General features: G+C 56.0%; 1 protein-coding gene across 1 annotated transcript in view; it reads right to left on the bottom strand.

The window, feature by feature from the left end:
* The window catches only part of LOC139240104 (zinc-binding protein A33-like), a 28,059-nt gene extending 14,629 nt beyond the window's left edge, over nucleotides 1-13,430 (bottom strand). Inside the window, exons 1-4 of the mRNA XM_070868480.1 lie at nucleotides 13,134-13,430; nucleotides 7,460-7,659; nucleotides 4,596-4,641; nucleotides 1,029-1,247 (exon numbers count right to left, since the gene is read on the bottom strand). Of these exons, the coding sequence (XP_070724581.1) occupies nucleotides 1,029-1,247; nucleotides 4,596-4,641; nucleotides 7,460-7,659; nucleotides 13,134-13,430 (762 nt within the window). The remainder of the gene's footprint in view (nucleotides 1-1,028; nucleotides 1,248-4,595; nucleotides 4,642-7,459; nucleotides 7,660-13,133) is intronic.
* Nucleotides 13,431-19,081: the final 5,651 nt, after the last annotated feature.

The following is a 19,081-nucleotide window of genomic DNA, read 5'->3' as shown; positions in this document are numbered from 1 at the left end:
CGAGTTAGGACACGGGGGCAGCCGAGATTTGGATCACCTCGAGTTTACGTCGGGTAGAATGTGGGAGGCCAGCCGGGAGCGCGTTGGGATAGTCAAGTCTGGAGGTAGCGAGGGCACGGATGAGGGCTTCAGCAGCGGATGAGCTGAGGCAAGGGGCAGAGACAGTGAAAGGTCTTTCTGTGCATCCATATACTCCACTATGGAGTCTCGCGTTTACTCGAGACGTGTTGTTGTGAACCACACAGCAAAAGGAGGTTGGCTCCTTAATCTATCCTTCTTTGCTTCGGAATTCATCGCAACACCTTGTTATTAAGAACGAGCTAGTTTATTAGCGAATGGCTTAACGATCACACGACACAGTACCAGTTCATCCACTAGGCTCACAACTGCATACCTCATCGTGGACGGCTTAGACCCAACTGGCCGGGGTTTTATTGAGTCTTGTGAACATCACGTGACTGGCTAAGCCCCTCCCAGCTCAACAACTTTTTTTTTTGAGCATCACTTTAAATCTAGCGCCCCCTTTTGGTAAGCGCCCTAATTTCCAAATAAAACTTTAAAGGAAACTTCAATCAAGTGAAAATTTGGTTGCCGGGGGTGATGATGCACTCCAGTCCCTCCGGCGCCCACCTCTCGCGGAAGGCCGCGAGCGTACCGGTGGACACCGCGTGCTCCATCTCCAGGAAACACCCCGGCTCGAATATAACCCGCGGAAGAGAGGCCGGCAGTCGGGGCTGAACGACCCCCTCGACCGCCCGCTGCCTGGGCCGGCTGATGGCCCCCTTGGCCAGGGCCCAGGAGCAGGCCCTCGGACCTGCCCGCTCCCCTCCGCACAGGGGGCCCACAGGTCAGGAGCGTGGGACTGAAGTGCCAACCAGAATTTGAGGAGCAGCCCGTTCAAATCCACCAGCTCGACAAACCAGTGAGCCGACCCACAAGGTGCATGCATCACAACTGCCGACATACCACCGAGTATCGCCTTCTCCAACACCCCACCCTCCGGCAAACCCCAGATGAGAGTCCTTTACCTCCAGCGGGACGGATTGCTTCAACTTGCTCTGAATCTCGGCGATGGACTGCTCCAACTCCACGATGGTGGTTCCCAGGTCCACCTGCCCTGCCTCCTCCGTGGCCACCTGCTCCAGTTCGTCCAGACGCAGCAGGAACATCTCCCGCTCCTCGATCAGAAACTCAATCAGCTCGCTGAACTCCTGTCCGATTTTCGCCTGCAGCTCTCGCTTCCGTTTCTGCCGCCCCCGGGGGTTCCCCGCAGAAAGGCGGTGGAGGCCGGGCGGGAGAATGGTTTGAAAGAAAGCCACGTCGCAAAGTTAGTACCGAGAGGCGCAAGTCCTGCTGCAAACCTGAAACATGAACAGAGAGTCCTTTCCCGCTCACGCACTTATTTAGCTGCCCCTTAAATGTATCCGGGAGGTTGGCCTCAACCCATTCCTTGATCTACGCCATTGAGGGAGTGCAGCGAAGGTTCACCAGACTGATTCCTGGGATTGGAGGGGAGGGATTGTCCCGTCAGGAGCCTAGGCCTATATTCTCTCCATGTACAGTCTAAGTGCGTTAAGTGCATCGTTTCGGGGTATTTTTTTGAATAGTTTCAAAAATTGCACACTATTTGTTTTGTAAATGTGCCACATGGGCCTTAAAAAAAATCAGGAGACACCTCAAACCGCAGGAGAAATACCACCAACGATGTCTCCGCAAGATCCTACAAATCCCCCTGGGAGGACAGACGCACCAACGTTAGCGTCCTCGACCAGGCCCAACATCCCCAGCATCGAAACATAGAAAATAGGTGCAGGAGCAGGCCATTCGGCCCTTCGAGCCTGCACCACCATTCAATATGATCATGGCTGATCATGCAACTTCAGTACCCCATTCCTGCTTTCTCTCCATACCCCTTGATCCCTTTAGCCGTAAGGGCCACATCTAACTCCCTTTTGAATATATCCAACGAATTGGCCTCAACAACTTTCTGCGGTAGAGAATTCCACAGGTTCACAATTCTCTGAGTGAAGAAGTTTCTCCTCATCTCGGTCCTAAATGGCTTACCCCTTATCCTGAGACTGTGACCCCCTGGTTCTGGACTTCCCCAACATCGGGAACATTCTTCCTGCATCTAACCTGTCCAATCCCGTCAGAATTTGATATGTTTCTATGAGATCCCCTCTCATTCTTCTAAATTCCAGTGAATACAGGCCCAGTCGATCCAGTCTCTCCTCATATGTCAGTCCTGCCATCCCGGGATTCAGTCTGGTGAACCTTCAAAGCACTGACCACACTCGATCAGCTCCGCTGGGCAGGGCCACATTGTCCGCATGCCCCCGATACGAAACTCCCAAAGCAAGCGCTCTACTCGGAACTCCTTCACGGCAAACGAGCCAAAGGTGGGCAGAGGAAACGTTACAAGGGACCACCCTCAAAGCCTCCCTGATAAAGTGCAACATCCCCACCGACACCTGGGAGTCCCTGGCCCAAAGACCAGTCCGCCCTAAGTGGAGGAAGTGCATCCGGGAGGGCGCTGAGCACCTCGAGTCTCGTCGCCGAGAGCGTGCAGAAACCAAGCGCAGGCAGCGGAAGGAGCGTGCGGCAAACCTGTCCCACCCTCCCCTTCCCTCAACCACTGTCTGTCCCACCTGTGACAGGGACTGTGGCTCTTTGTATTGGGCTGTTCAGCCACCTAAGGACTCACTTTAAGAGTGGAAGCAAGTCTTCCTCAATTCCGAGGGACTGCCTATGATGATTATGATGATTCGCTGGAGTTTAGGAGAAGGAGAGGTGATCTCATTGAAACATACAAGATTCTGAGGGGGATTGACCGGGTAGATGCAGGGAGGATGTATCCCCCGGGCTGGGGAGTCTAGAACCAGGGGTCACACAGTCTCAGGATAAGGGCTCGGCCATTTAGGACTGAGATGAGGAGGAATTTTTTCACTCAGAGGGGGGTGAATCTTTGGGATTCTCTGCCCCAGAGGCCTGTGGAGGCTCAGTCGTTGAGTATATTCAAGGCCGAGATCGAGAGATTTTGGGATATGGGGATCGGGCAGGGAAGTGGAGTTGAGGTCGAAGATCAGCCGTGATCTTATTAAATGGCGGAGCAGGCTCGAGGGGCCGAATAGCCGACTCCTAGTTCTTATGTTTTTATGTGTCAGCATGTCAGAGTTTCTGGAATCAAGTCCCACTCCAGGGACTTGAGCACAAAAGTCTAGACTGGTGCTCCCAATGCAGTACTGAGGGAGCGCCGCACTGTCGGAGGGGCAGTACTGAGGGAGCGCCGCACTGTCGGAGGGGCGGTACTGAGGGAGCGCCGCACTGTCGGAGGGGCGGTACTGAGGGAGCGCCGCACTGTCGGAGGGGCGGTACTGAAGGAGCGCCGCACTGTCGGAGGGGCGGTACTGAGGGAGCGTCGCACTGTCGGAGGGGCAGTACTGAGGGAGCGCCGCACTGTCGGAGGGGCGGTACTGAGGGAGCGCCGCACTGTCGGAGGGGCGGTACTGAGGGAGCGCCGCACTGTCGGAGGGGCAGTACTGAGGGAACGCCGCACTGTCGGAGGGGCAGTACTGAGGGAGCGCCGCACTGTCGGAGGGGCAGTACTGAGGGAGCGCCGCACTGTCGGAGGGGCAGTACTGAGGGAGCGCCGCACTGTCGGAGGGGCAGTACTGAGGGAGCGCTGCACTGTCGGAGGGGCGGTACTGAGGGAGCGCCGCACTGTCGGAGGGGCAGTACTGAGGGAGAGCCGCACTGTCGGAGGGGCGGTACTGAGGGAGCCCCGCACTGTCGGAGGGGCGTTACTGAGGGAGCACCGCACTGTCGGAGGGGCGGTACTGAGGGAGAGCCGCACTGTCGGAGGGGCGGTACTGAGGGAGCGCCGCACTGCACTGTCGGAGGGGCGGTGCTGAGGGAGCGCCGCACTGTCGGAGGGGCGGTACTGAGGGAGCGCCGCACTGTCGGAGGGGCAGTACTGAGGGAGCGCCGCACTGTCGGAGGGGCAGTGCTGAGGGAGAGCCGCACTGTCGGAGGGGCGGTACTGAGGGAGCCCCGCACTGTCGGAGGGGCGTTACTGAGGGAGCACCGCACTGTCGGAGGGGCGGTACTGAGGGAGCGCCGCACTGTCGGAGGGGCAGTACTGAGGGAGCGCCGCACTGTCGGAGGGGCAGTACTGAGGGAGCGCCGCACTGTCGGAGGGGCAGTACTGAGGGAGCGCCGCACTGTCGGAGGGGCAGTACTGAGGGAGCGCTGCACTGTCGGAGGGGCGGTACTGAGGGAGCGCCGCACTGTCGGAGGGGCAGTGCTGAGGGAGCGCCGCACTGTCGGAGGGGCGGTACTGAGAGAGCGCCGCACTGTCGGAGGGGCGGTACTGAGGGAGCGCCGCACTGTCGGAGGGGCGGTACTGAGAGAGTGCCGCGATTAGGGATGGCCAATACTGTGTGACATCCACATCCCATGAATGAAGTTTTAAACAGGGCGGGAGATTTCTACGTCCATCTGATTTGAATGCTGATGACAGGCGAGTTGGGTCACTTATAATCGCCGGGGGCAACCCGCTCTTTCCTTTACACAAATATTACAACAGGGCTGCTTACCGGGAACTCTTCAATTAATTCGTGAACTAGAAGAACATCACAGGTCCTAGACACCAGGAGAAATAAAAAGACGTCAAACATTCCCTGAATGGCACAGATTAATCCGACAGGGGCATTATTTTATTTTAAAGCGTTTGTTCGTGGGGTGCGGGTGACTCTAGCAAGGCCGCTTTTACTATCCGTTTTGTACCTTCACCCAGAGAGCGGTGAGAATGTGGGACTCGCTGCCACAGGGAGGGGTTGAGGCGAATAGTATCGATGCATTTAAGGGGAGGCTAGACAAGCCAATGAGGGAGAAGGGAATAGAGGGTGAGAGGAGGCTCATGTGGAGTTAAAGTTGCCTCTAGACTTGACTATTCCACTCCTGGCTGGCCTCCCACATTCTACCCGACGTAATCTAGAGGTGATCCGAAACTCGGCTGACCCCGTGTCCTAACTCGCACCGAGCCCCGCTCACCCATCACCCCCTGGGCTCGCTGCCCCCGTGTCCTAACTCACACCGAGTCCCGCTCACCCATCACCCACTGTGCTCGCTGCCCCCGTGTCCTAACTCGCACCGAGTCCCGCTCACCCATCACCCCCTGTGCTCGCTGCCCCCGTGTCCTAACTCACACCGAGTCCCGCTCACCCATCACCCCCTGTGCTCGCTGCCCCCGTGTCCTAACTCGCACCGAGTCCCTCTCACCCATCACTCCCTGTGCTCGCTGCCCCCGTGTCCTAACTCGCACCGAGTCCCGCTCACCCATCACCCCCTGTGCTCGCTGCCCCCGTGTCCTAACTCGCACCGAGTCCCGCTCACCCATCACCCCCTGTGCTCGCTGCCCCCGTGTCCTAACTCGCACCGAGTCCCGCTCACCCATCACCCCCTGGGCTCGCTGACCTACATTAGCTCCTGGTTAAGCAACGCCTCGATTTCAAAATTCTCATCTGTGTTTACAAATCCCTCCATGGCCCTCGTCCCCTCCCTATCTCTGTAATCTCCCCCAGCCCCTACACCCCTCCCTATCTCTGTAACCTCCTCCAGCCCCTACACCCCTCCCTATCTCTGTAACCTCCTGCAGCCTCTACACCCCTCCCTATTTCTGTAACCCCCTGCAGCCCCTACACCCCTCCCTATCTCCGTAACCTCCTCCAGCCCCTACACCCCTCCTTATCTCTGTAACCCCCTCCAGCCCCTACACCCCTCCCTATCTCTGTAACCCCCTCCAGCCCCTACACTCCTCCCTATCTCTGTAACCTCCTCCAGCCCTACACCCCTCCCTATCTCTGTAACCTCCTCCCTATCTCTGTAACTTCCTCCAACCCCCCCCGAGATCTCTGCGCTCCTCTAATTCTGCCCCCCTGAGCATCCCCCGGTTTCCATCGCTCCACCATCGGTGGCCGTGCCTTCAGCTGCCTGGGCCCCAAGCTCTGGAACTCCCTCCCTAAACCTCTCCACGCCTCTCTCCTCCTTCAAGACACTCCTTAAAATCGACCTCTTTGACCCAGCTTTTGGTCACCTGTCCCTAATATCTCCTTACGTGGCTCGGTGTGAAATTTTTAAATCTCCTAATACCCCTGTGAAGCACCTCGGGCACGGATTTGGGAGGTTTTAAGGAGCCTCGTAAAGGAGGAGAGAGGCGGCGAGGTGTTTTCCCCAGAGAATAGTACGTCTCTGGAACAAGCCGCCCTGGTGGTGGATGCAGATTCGCAGAATTCCTTCAAGCAAGAGCTGGATTTGTTTCTGCCTCGGCGGAGATCATCTCTGACAGAAGGATAGTTACTGCAGGGACGTCAGGACCAGGGTGATCTCCTGGACTAGTTTCAATCGCCTGGATGGTCGGAGAGGGCTTTCCCCAGATTGGCCTGGGTTTTTAATCTGTGTTTTTGCCTCTCCCCGGGTGGGGAGGGTATATGTTGTGATACACAAGCTATCGGGATTGTGTGGGATGGGCTCGTTGGGCCAGAGGGTCTTTACCTGTCTGTCATCGTTCGTATGTTTTGGCGGGCATTCCGGAGCTGAGGGCCTATGCTCCGTGAGATTTTACGCCAACGTTTCAGGCTGCTGATTCCACGGCTAATGGAAAGGTCGGGGCGGAGGAGCGGCGAGAGATCGGGGGCGGAGGAGCGGCGAGAGATCGGGGGCGGAGGAGCGGCGAGAGATCGGGGGCGGAGGAGCGGCGAGAGATCGGGGGCGGAGGAGCGGCGAGAGATCGGGGGCGGAGGAGCGGGCGAGAGATCGGGGGCGGAGGAGCGGCGAGAGATCGGGGGCGGAGGAACGGCGAGAGATCGGGGCGGAGGAGCGGCGAGAGATCGGGGCGGAGGAGCGGGCGAGAGATCGGGGCGGAGGAGCGGCGAGAGATCGGGGGCGGAGGAGCGGCGAGAGATCGGGGCGGAGGAGCGGCGAGAGATCGGGGCGGAGGAGCGGCGAGAGATCGGGGGCGGAGGAGTGGCGAGAGATCGGGGGCGGAGGAGCGGCGAGAGATCGGGGCGGAGGAGCGGCGAGAGATCGGGGCGGAGGAGCGGCGAGAGATCGGGGACGGAGGAGCGGCGAGAGATCGGGGGCGGAGGAGCGGCGAGAGATCGGGGCGGAGAGAGATCGGGGGCGGAGAGAGATCGGGGCGGAGGACAGAGCTGGTCTCCAGTCGTCCTGGTTAACCCTTGCCCCTGGACCAAGACCTCGCTCTGTCAAGCCCCGTGTGGTGGCTGGTGTGCAACGGTCACCCCACGTTAAAAAAATCCACACACAGGAATCTTCCACCCCCTCAATTGGAGTTCAGGACTGGAACATCGGGTCCTTCATTGAAACATCTGTGAACTCGTGTGGAAGCAAGTCATCCTCGCTCGAGTCATCCTCGCCTATGATGAGAATGGGTTGCCTTTACCTGTGAGCTCTTGACAATTGACAGAAGTCGCACAAGATCTTCTGGTCTGTCACACAGTACATGCTCATGGGATTCTGATGTCTCTCACACAGCTTCTGAGCTGGGCGGCTGTGAGACTTGGAGACGGCCTTCATTTCCTGCAGTTTCTCCACTAAGTTTGCAGCCAAAAAATTCTTGGTGAGGTTCTTATTGGGAAAGGTCTGCAGGCAAAGGTGAGAGGACAACAGAACAAGAGAGAGCAATCAGCATAAAACTAACTGTATGCACTTTTTCTTCAGCCTTGGTGTCAGATTTGACCCTGAAATGAGCTTTCGATCGCACATCCATGCCATAACTAAACCCGCCTGTTTCCACCTGTAACATCGCCCGTCTCCGTCCCCTGCCTCAGCTCATCCGCTGCGGAAGCCCTCGTCCGTGCCCTCGTTATCTCCAGACTTGACTATTCCGACGCGCTGCGCTCCTGGCCGGCCTCCCACATTCTACCCGACGTAAACTCGAGGTGATCCAAAACTCGGCTGCTCCCCCCCGTGTCCTAACTCGCACCGAGTCCCCACTCACCCATCGCCCCCCCCCCCGTGCTCGCTGCCCCCGTGTCCTAACTCGCACCGAGTCCTCGCTCACCCATCACCCCCCGTGCTCGCTGCCCCTGTGTCCTAACTCACACCCAGTCCCGCTCACCCATCACCCCCCGTGCTCGCTGCCCCCGTGTCCTAACTCGCACCGAGTCCCGCTCACCCATCACCCCCTGTGCTCACTGCCCCCGTGTCCTAACTCGCACCCAGTCCCGCTCACCCATCACCCCCCGTGCTCGCTGCCCCCGTGTCCTAACTCACACCCAGTCCCGCTCACCCATCATCCCCCGTGCTCGCTGCCCCCGTGTCCTAACTCACACCCAGTCCCGCTCACCCATCACCCCCCGTGCTCGCTGCCCCCGTGTCCTAACTCGCACCGAGTCCCTCTCACCCATCACCCCCTGTGCTCACTGCCCCCGTGTCCTAACTCGCACCAAGTCCCGCTCACCCATCACCCCCTGTGCTCACTGACCCGTGTCCTAACTCACACTGAGTCCCGCTCACCCATCACCCCCTGTGCTCACTGACCCGTGTCCTAACTCACACTGAGTCCCGCTCACCCATCACCCCCCGTGCTCACTGACCCGTGTCCTAACTCACACCGAGTCCCGCTCACCCATCACCCCCTGTGCTCGCTGCCCCGTGTCCTAACTCGCACCGAGTCCCGCTCACCCATCACCCCCTGTGCTCGCTGACCCGTGTCCTAACTCACACTGAGTCCCGCTCACCCATCACCCCCCGTGCTCACTGACCCGTGTCCTAACTCACACCGAGTCCCGCTCACCCATCACCCCCTGTGCTCGCTGCCCCGTGTCCTAACTCGCACCGAGTCCCGCTCACCCATCACCCCCTGTGCTCGCTGACCTACATTGGTTCCCGGTTAACCAACATCTCGATTTCAAAATTCTCATCCTTGTTTACAAATCCCTCCATGGCCCTCGCCCCCCCTCCCTATCTCTGTAACCCCCTCCAGTCCCTACACCCCTCCCTATCTCTGTAACCCCCTCCAGCCCCTACACCCCTCCCTATCTCTGTAACCTCCTCCAGCCCCTACACCCCTCCCTATCTCTGGAACCCCCTCCAGCCCCTACACCCCTCCCTATCTCTGTAACCTCCTCCAGCCCCTACACCCCTCCCTATCTCTGTAACCTCCTCCAGCCCCACAACCCCCCGAGATTTCTGTGCTCCACTAATTCTGCGCTGTTGAACATCCCCGATTATAATCGCTCCACCATTGGCGGCCGTGCCTTCAGCTGCCTGGGCCCCAAGCTCTGGAACTCCCTCCCTAAACCTCTCCGTCTCTCTCTCCTCCTTCAAGACGCTCTTTAAAACCGACCTCTCTGACCCAGCTTTTGGTCACCTGTCCCTAATTTCTCTTTATGCGGCTCGGGGTCAAATTTGTATCACATAATACTCCTGTGAAGCGCCTTGGGACGTTTCTCGACGTTAAAGGCGCTATATAAATACACGTTACTGTTCGAGTCTCGATTAGGCCGGTTTGTATTTCCCTAATCATTGCATTTCCATAATCTCAGACAATTGGGTCATTGATGTACAGTTAAGCGGACAATGCACAGCGTTGTTACTGGTATTTCAGTAAAACTCAGACTCCCTCCCTGCTATACACTCTTTTTTCTTCACATTTTTCTTGCTTGCTTTCCATTCCATCAATTCGTGACAGCGTTCGTTTTCAAATTGAGGGACACCACAATCCTAACTGGGTCCCGTCGGCCACATGCAGTTCCCCGAGATCTGCCAATCCGGAGACCCAGGCAACTGGCTCCCAGGATCAGCCGTGGTATCGCTCGCAGTGTGACATTTTAAGAATGTAAGAAATAGGAGCAGGAGTTGGCCATACGGCCCCTCGAGCCCGCTCCGCCATTCAATACGGTCACGGCCCGATCCCCATAACCCTCGATTCCCCCAGAGTCCAAAAAACTATCGGTCTCAGCCGTGAATATATTCAGGGACTCAGCGAAACGGGTAAAGGGAGTGACGGGAATTGGAGAGTGACGCGAAGAGAACCGCGATGCAAGTGCGCCCGGTGGGCTGAAGGCGTGACAGGATGGGCCTGTGACAGCAATAAGCGTATCAGGATGGTAGCAGCCAGGAAATATGTAGGACGAGCCAGTGTGACAGGAAGCGAGCGTGACGGGGACAGTGTGACAGGAAGTGAGCGTGACGGGGACAGCGTGACAGGAAGCCAGCGTGACGGGGTCAGTGTGACAGGAAGCCAGCGTGACGGGGTCAGTGTGACAGGAAGCGAGCGTGACGGGGACAGCATGACAGGAAGTGAGCGTGAACGGGTACAGCGTGACAGGAAGCGAGCGTGACGGGGACAGGGTGACAGGAAGCGAGCGTGACGGGGACAGCGTGACAGGAAGCGAGCGTGACGGGGACAGTGTGACAGGAAGCGAGCGTGACGGGGACAGGGTGACAGGAAGCGAGCGTGACGGGGTAGTGTGACAGGAAGCGAGCGTGACGGGGACAGCGTGACAGGAAGTGAGCGTGAACGGGTACAGCGTGACAGGAAGCGAGCGTGACGGGGTAGTGTGACAGGAAGCGAGCGTGACGGGGACAGCGTGACAGGAAGCGAGCATGACGGAGACAGTGTGACAGGAAGCGAGCGTGACGGGGACAGTGTGACAGGAAGCGAGCGTGACAGGGACAGCGTGACAGGAAGCGAGCATGACGGGGACAGTGTGACAGGAAGCGAGCATGACGGAGACAGTGTGACAGGAAGCGAGCGTGACGGGGACAGTGTGACAGGAAGCGAGCGTGATGGGTACAGTGTGACAGGAAGCGAGCGTGACAGGAAGCGAGTGTGACGGGGACAGCGTGACAGGAAGCGAGCATGACGGGGACAGTGTGACAGGAAGCGAGCATGACGGGGACAGTGTGACAGGAAGCGAGCATGACGGGGACAGTGTGACAGGAAGCGAGCGTGACAGGAAGCGAGTGTGACGGGGACAGCGTGACAGGAAGCGAGCATGACGGGGACAGTGTGACAGGAAGCGAGCATGACGGAGACAGTGTGACAGGAAGCGAGTGTGACGGGGACAGTGTGACAGGAAGCGAGCGTGATGGGGACAGTGTGACAGGAAGCGAGCGTGACGGGGACAGTGTGACAGGAAGCGAGTGTGACAGGAAGTGAGCATGACGGGGACAGCGTGACAGGAAGCGAGCGTGACGGGGTCAGCGTGACAGGAAGTGACCGTGAACGGGTACAGCGTGACAGGAAGCGAACGTGACGGGGACAGGGTGACAGGAAGCGAGCGTGACGGGGTAGTGTGACAGGAAGCGAGCGTGACGGGGACAGCGTGACAGGAAGCGAGCGTGACGGGGACAGTGTGACAGGAAGCGAGCGTGACGGGGACAGCGTGACAGGAAGCGAGTGTGACGGGGACAGCATGACAGGAAGCGAGCGTGACGGGGACAGTGTGACAGGAAGCCAGCGTGACGGGGTCAGTGTGACAGGAAGCGAGCGTGACAGGAAGCGAGTATGACGGGGTCAGTGTGACAGGAAGCGAGCGTGACGGGGACAGTGTGACAGGAAGCGAGTGTGACAGGAAGCGAGCGTGATGGGTACAGTGTGACAGGAAGCGAGCATGATGGGTACAGTGTGACAGGAAGCGAGCGTGACAGGAAGCGAGTGTGACGGGGACAGTGTGACAGGAAGCGAGCATGACGGGGACAGTGTGACAGGAAGCGAGCATGACGGGGACAGCATGACAGGAAGTGAGCGTGAACGGGTACAGCGTGACAGGAAGCGAGCGTGACGGGGTAGTGTGACAGGAAGCGAGCGTGACGGGGGCAGCGTGACAGGAAGCGAGCATGACGGGGACAGTGTGACAGGAAGCGAGCGTGACGGGGACAGTGTGACAGGAAGCGAGCGTGATGGGTACAGTGTGACAGGAAGCGAGCGTGACAGGAAGCGAGTGTGACGGGGACAGTGTGACAGGAAGCGAGCGTGATGGGTACAGTGTGACAGGAAGCGAGCGTGACAGGAAGCGAGCGTGACAGGAAGCGAGTATGACGGGGACAGTGTGACAGGAAGCGAGCGTGACAGGAAGCGAGTGTGACAGGAAGCGAGCGTGATGGGTACAGTGTGACAGGAAGCGAGCATGATGGGTACAGTGTGACAGGAAGCGAGCATGATGGGTACAGTGTGACAGGAAGCGAGCATGATGGGTACAGTGTGACAGGAAGCGAGCGTGACAGGAAGCGAGTGTGACGGGGACAGTGTGACAGGAAGCGAGCGTGACGGGGACAGTGTGACAGGAAGCGAGCGTGACAGGAAGCGAGCGTGACGGGGACAGCATGACAGGAAGTGAGCGTGAACGGGTACAGCGTGACAGGAAGCGAGCGTGACAGGGACAGTGTGACAGGAAGCGAGCGTGACGGGGACAGGGTGACAGGAAGTGAGCGTGACAGGAAGCGAGTATGATGGGGACAGTGTGACAGGAAGCGAGCGTGACGGGGACAGGGTGACAGGAAGCGAGCGTGACGGGGACAGGGTGACAGGAAGCGAGCATGACGGGGACAGTGTGACAGGAAGCGAGCATGACGGGGACAATGTGACAGGAAGCGAGCATGACGGGGACAGTGTGACAGGAAGCGAGCGTGATGGGTACAGTGTGACAGGAAGCGAGCGTGACAGGAAGCGAGTATGATGGGGACAGTGTGACAGGAAGCGAGCGTGACGGGGACAGTGTGACAGAAAGCGAGTGTGACAGGAAGCGAGCGTGATGGGTACAGTGTGACAGGAAGCGAGCGTGACGGGTACAGTGTGACAGGAAGCGAGTGTGACAGGAAGCGAGCGTGACGGGGACAGTGTGACAGGAAGCGAGCGTGACGGGGACAGTGTGACAGGAAGCGAGCGTGACGGGGACAGGGTGACAGTGACAAGCGTGACAGCAAGTCAGCGTGAGAGGGCAGGGAACAATTTGGTAAGAAATGAGAACAGGGGCAATGTTGGACCGGAAGTGAGCACAACAGAGGGGGCAATGTTGGACCGGAAGTGAGCACAACAGAGGGGCAATGTTGGACCGGAAGCGAGCACAACAGAGGGGCAGCCGGAGCGGAAGTCGGGCGCCACCTACCTGCCGGCACTGGGGGCAGGGGTAGCCGCCGGCCGGGCCCGCCGTTGCCCCGGAGACGACGCCGGCCTCAGCCTCGGCCTCGGCCTCCCGCCGCCGCCGCTCGCCGCTCTCCCAGACCTGGACGATGCAGCGGCGGCAGAAGCTGTGGCCGCAGCCCAGCACCACGGGCTGTCCGAGCAGCTGCAGGCAGACCGGGCACGTCAGCTCCCGCCGGAATGCGCGCTCCAGCGGCGACGGCGGCGGCGGCGGGCGGGCCGCCATCTTGCTGAGGGAAGGACGCCGGCGTCGCGGCGCCATCTTGGTAGGGGGGCGAGCGCGGAGCCACTGCGCATGTGTCGCGTCCGCCGACGCGAGGCATGCCGGGTGCGGACTGCTCCGACCCGCCGCCACGCCCCCCCCTTCCAGTGAGGTTGGAGGACGCATGCGCTGTGTGAGGGCGGTGGGGGGGGGAGGAGCCAGCAGACCCCGCCCCCTCTCGCCCAGGAACAGAGGGCTGGCGCTGACGTCACCCGCAGTGATGTTGCCAGCATGTATCAGTGTAATCCCAATCACATCCTCTCTGTTTACATCTATTTGCACAGTTAATTCATCCAGTTTATTACAGATACTCCTTTGCATTCAGGCACAAAGCCTTCAGGCTTGTTAAAAAATGTGTCCTTTTAGAATTATGATGTAGTGCGGCCCTTTTTGTTTCTTGCCTTTGTTTACTCGGCCTTCCACTATTGCTTTTTACCTTTCTACCATCTGTTTCTGACTCCACATTACTTCGCCCTGTCTCACTGCATAGGTTCCCATCCCCCTGCCATATTAGTTTCAACACTCCCGAACTGCATGGGCAAATGTTACCCCCCAGGACATCCGTTCCAGTCCTGCCCGAGTGCAGACCGTCCCTTTTGTACTCCGCGCCCCCGCCCCAGAACTGGTTCCGACGCCCCAGGGATTTGAGTCCCTCCCTCTTGCACCACTGCTCAAAGCCACGGATTTATTCTAACTATCCTGCTCCCTCTGCTCTGATTACGGAGACGTGGCTCCAGGAATGATCAGGGCTGGGAGCTCAACATCCAAGGGTATTCAACATTCAGGAAGGATGGAATAAAAGGAAACGGAGGTGGGGTAGCATTGCTGGTTAAAGAGGAGATTAATGCAATAGTTAGGAAGGACATTAGCTTGGATGATGTGGAATCTATATGGGTAGAGCTGCAGAACACCAAAGGGCAAAAAACGATAGTGGGAGTTGTGTACAGACCTCCAAACAGTAGTAGTGATGTTGGGGAGGGTATCAAACAGGAAATTAGGAGTGCATGCAATAAAGGTGCAGCAGTTATAATGGGTGACTTTAATATGCACATAGATTGGGCTAACCAAACTGGAAGCAATACGGTGGAGGAGGATTTCCTGGAGTGCATAAGGGATGGTTTTCTAGACCAATATGCCGAGGAACCAACTAGGGGGGAGGCCATCTTAGACTGGGTGTTGTGTAATGAGAGAGGATTAATTAGCAATCTCGTTGTGCGAGGCCCCTTGGGGAAGAGTGACCATAATATGGTGGAATTCTACATTAGGATGGAGAATGAAACAGTTAATTCAGAGACCATGGTCCAGAACTTAAAGAAGGGGACTTTGAAGGTATGAGGCGTGAATTGGCTAGGATAGATTGGCGAATGATACTGAAGGGGTTGACTGTGGATGGGCAATGGCAGACATTTAGAGACCGCATGGATGAATTACAACAATTGTACATTCCTGTCTGGCGTAAAAATAAAAAAGGGAAGGTGGCTCAACCGTGGCTATCAAAGGAAATCAGGGATAGTATTAAAACCAAGGAAGTGGCATATAAATTGGCCAGAAATAGCAGTGAACCCGGGGACTGGAAGAAATTTAGAACTCAGCAGAGGAGGACAAAGGGTTTGATTAGGGCAGGGAAAATAGAGTACGAGAAGAAGCTTGCAGGGAACATTAAGACGGACTGCAAAAGTTTCTATAGATATGTAAAGAGAAAAAGGTTAGTAAAGACAAACGTAGGTCCCCTGCAGTCAGAATCAGGGGAAGTCATAACGGGGAACAAAGAAATGGCAGACCAATTGAACAAGTACTTTGGTTCGGTATTCACTAAGGAGGACACAAACAACCTTCCGGATATAAAAGGGGTCAGAGGGTCTAGTAAGAAGGAGGAACTGAGGGAAATCCTTATTAGTCGGGAAATTGTGTTGGGGAAATTGATGGGAATGAAGGCCGATAAATCTCCAGGGCCTGATGGACTGCATTCCAGAGTACTTAAGGAGGTGGCCTTGAAAATAGCGGATGCATTGACAGTCATTTTCCAACATTCCATAGACTATGGATCAGTTCCTATCGAGTGGAGGGTAGCCAATGTAACCCCACTTTTTAAAAAAGGAGGGAGAGAGAAAACAGGGAATTATAGACCGGTCAGCCTGACATCGGTAGTGGGTAAAATGATGGAATCAATTATTAAGGATGTCATAGCAGCGCATTTGGAAATAGGTGACATGATAGGTCCAAGTCAGCATGGATTTGTGAAAGGGAAATCATGCTTGACAAATCTTCTGGAATTTTTTGAGGATGTTTCCAGTAGAGTGGACAAGGGCGAACCAGTTGATGTGGTGTATTTGGACTTTCAGAAGGCTTTCAACAAGGTCCCACACAAGAGATTAATGTGCAAAGTTAAAGTACAATGGGATTGGGGGTAGTGTGCTGACGTGGATTGAGAACTGGTTGACAGACAGGAAGCAAAGAGTAGGAGTAAATGGGGACTTTTCAGAATGGCAGGCAGTGACAAGTGGGGTACCGCAAGGTTCTGTGCTGGGGCCCCAGCTGTTTACATTGTACATTAATGATTTAGATGAGGGGATTAAATGTAGTATCTCCAAATTTGCGGATGACACTAAGTTGGGTGGTAGTGTGAGCTGCGAGGAGGATGCTATGAGGCTGCAGAGTGACTTGGATAGGTTAGGTGAGTGGGCAAATGCATGGCAGATGAAGTATAATGTAGATAAATGTGAGGTTATCCACTTTGGTGGTAAAAACAGAGAGACAGACTATTATCTGAATGGTGACAGATTAGGAAAAGGAGAGGTGCAACGAGACCTGGGTGTCATGGTACATCAGTCATTGAAGGTTGGCATGCAGGTACAGCAGGCGGTTAAGAAAGCAAATGGCTTGTTGGCCTTCATAGCGAGGGGATTTGAGTACAGGGGCAGAGAGGTGTTACTACAGTTGTACAGGGCCTTGGTGAGGCCACACCTGGAGTATTGTGTACAGTTTTGGTCTCCTAACTTGAGGAAGGACATTCTTGCTATTGAGGGAGTGCAGCGAAGGTTCATCAGACTGATTCCCGGGATGGTGGGACTGACATATCAAGAAAGACTGGATCAACTGGACTTGTATTCACTGGAGTTCAGAAGAATGAGAGGGGATCTCATCGAATCGTTTAAAATTCTGATGGGTTTAGACAGGTTAGATGCAGGAAGAATGTTCCCAATGTTGGGGAAGTCCAGAACCAGGGGTCACAGTCTAAGGATAAGGGGTAAGCCATTTAGGACCGAGATGAGGAGAAACTTCTTCACCCAGAGAGTGGGTGAACCTGTGGAATTCTCTACCACAGAAAGTTGTTGAGGCCAATTCACTAAATATATTCAAAAAGGAGTTAGATGTAGTCCTTACTACTCGGGGGGATCAAGGGGTATGGCGAGAAAGCAGGAATGGGGTACTGAAGTTGCATGTTCAGCCATGAACTCATTGAATGGCGGTGCAGGCTAGAAGGGCCGAATGGCCTGCTCCTGCACCTATTTTCTATGTTTCTAAGGCCAGGCTCACCTGGCCCTGCAGGGCCAACAACACGCCAGCCCAGCGAGGGCACAGCCAACACACCAGAACAGACATTTGTACCGAGGCGGTCCACCAGGGAAAGAAAGGCTCCCGACCGCCTCACCTTGTAAATAGTTTTCACTTTGACTTTGCGGGGGGAAGTGATGTTGTGTATCTGTAAAGCATGCACTCCTATGTTCCACCATCAGGGAGCTCATCCCCTGAAGTCCCAAGGGATCCCAGCATCCCTTGGGAGCACTTACATAAGCCAGCCCCTAAGGCCTGTTCCTCACTCTGGAGTGTCTTATTAAAGACTGAGATCACTGTTACTTTAACCTCCCTGTGTGCAGCCTCATCTGTGTTAGGTACACAGTAGACACAAGGGAGGATGTGCCGGTAATGGCCGGAGTTGGAGAAAGGTTAATCTGCTTATGGTGTGAATGGCGAGGTAATGGCCAGTTGCCATTGTAGACAAAGGGAAAAAGGGAAGAGAAAAAAATCATCCATCCTCATAGGCAGTCCCTCAGAATCGAGGAAGACTTGCTTCCACTCTTAAAATTAATCCTTAGGTGGCTGAACAGTCCAATACAAGAGCCACAGTCCCTGTCACAGGTGGGACAGACAGTGGTTGAGGGAAGGGGAGGGTGGGACTGGTTTGCCGCACGCTCCTTCCGCTGCCTGCGCTTGGTTTCTGCACACTCTCGGCGACGAGACTCGAGGTGCTCAGCGCCCTCCCGGATACACTTCCTCCACTTAGGGCGGCCTGGTCTTTGGCCAGGGACTCCCAGCTGTCGGTGGGGATGTTGCACTTTATCAGGGAGGCTTTGAGGGGAGGAGGGGGGGAAGGGAACCAAAGAAGGGCAGAGGTTACGCTCTGAAATTGTTGAACTCGATGTTGAGTCCAGAAGGCTTTAAAGTGCCTAAACGAAAGGTGAGGTGCTGATCTTCGAGCTTACGTTGAGCTTCATTGGAACAGTGCAGGAGGCAGAGGACGGAGAGGTCATAGTGAGAGTGGGGGCGGGGAATTAAAGTGACAGGCGACCGGAAACTCGGGGTCACGCTTACAGACTGAACGGAGGTGTTCCGCAAAGCGCTCACCCAATGTAGAGGAGACCACCTCATGAGCAGTGAATACAGTATACTAAATTGAAAGAAGTACAAGTAAATCGGTTTCACGTGGAATGGGTTTTTGGGGCCCTGGATAGTGAGAAGGGAGGAGGTTAAAGGGCAGGTGTTGCATCTCCTGCGTTTGCACGGGAAGGTGCCGTGGGAAGGGGAAGGGGGTGACTGCGGAATGGACCAGGGTGTCGCAGAGGAAGCGATCCCTTCAGAATGCTAAGCGGGGAAGATGTGGTTAGTGGTGGGATCACGCGGGAGACGGCGGAAATGGCGGAGGAAGATCTGTGGAACGCGGAGGCTGGTGGGGTGAAAGGTGAGGACAAGGGGAACCCTGTCATGGTTCTGAAAGGGTGAGAGCAGAGATGCAGGAAATAGCACAGATATTTTTATTCCAGATTCCAGCAACCATAGTATTTTACTTTCGTATTTATATGGATGTGTTTATTTGTACTGCCAAAATGGCTGCCTTGTCTCTGGTTGGCTGTCCATTATCACATGACCTATTGTTGATTGGTCCCCTTGGTGGATAAGCCACACACTAAAGTTCCTCTGGAATGTGTAACTGGAACTGCCCAGCCCAGGTTCTGACCAACTTTCCAATTTGTAATTCAATCCATTTTGACTTCAGAAGCCACAGAGGACAGATCTCCCCAAAAGCCACCAAGTTCCAGCCAAAGTCCCTTACCTAAGCGCAAGTGCATGACCTTAGGCACCCGCCGCCCCTCATAGATGGGGCAGTGTGTGCAGATTATTGGGTATGAAGTGAATAGTGAGTGTCGTGAACCACGGATTTCATCCACTCCAATGATGTCCCTTGTCACACACGGGCCGAGTTTTCGAAAAATTGGGTATGGGTGTAAAGAGGGTTGGAAGAACGGTTTTAAGTGCTGCAAATCTTGGAGACTTTGAAAAATTCTCCAGTCCCGGCAACATCCTGGTAAATCTCCTCTGCACCCTCTCCACTGCAATCACATCTTTCCCGTAATGTGGTGACCAGAACTGCA

This window comes from Pristiophorus japonicus, chromosome 30, assembly GCF_044704955.1.
Source record: "Pristiophorus japonicus isolate sPriJap1 chromosome 30, sPriJap1.hap1, whole genome shotgun sequence".
In the NCBI taxonomy this organism is placed as follows: Eukaryota; Metazoa; Chordata; class Chondrichthyes; family Pristiophoridae; genus Pristiophorus; species Pristiophorus japonicus.
This window is presented reverse-complemented; position numbering and strand designations above follow the sequence as displayed.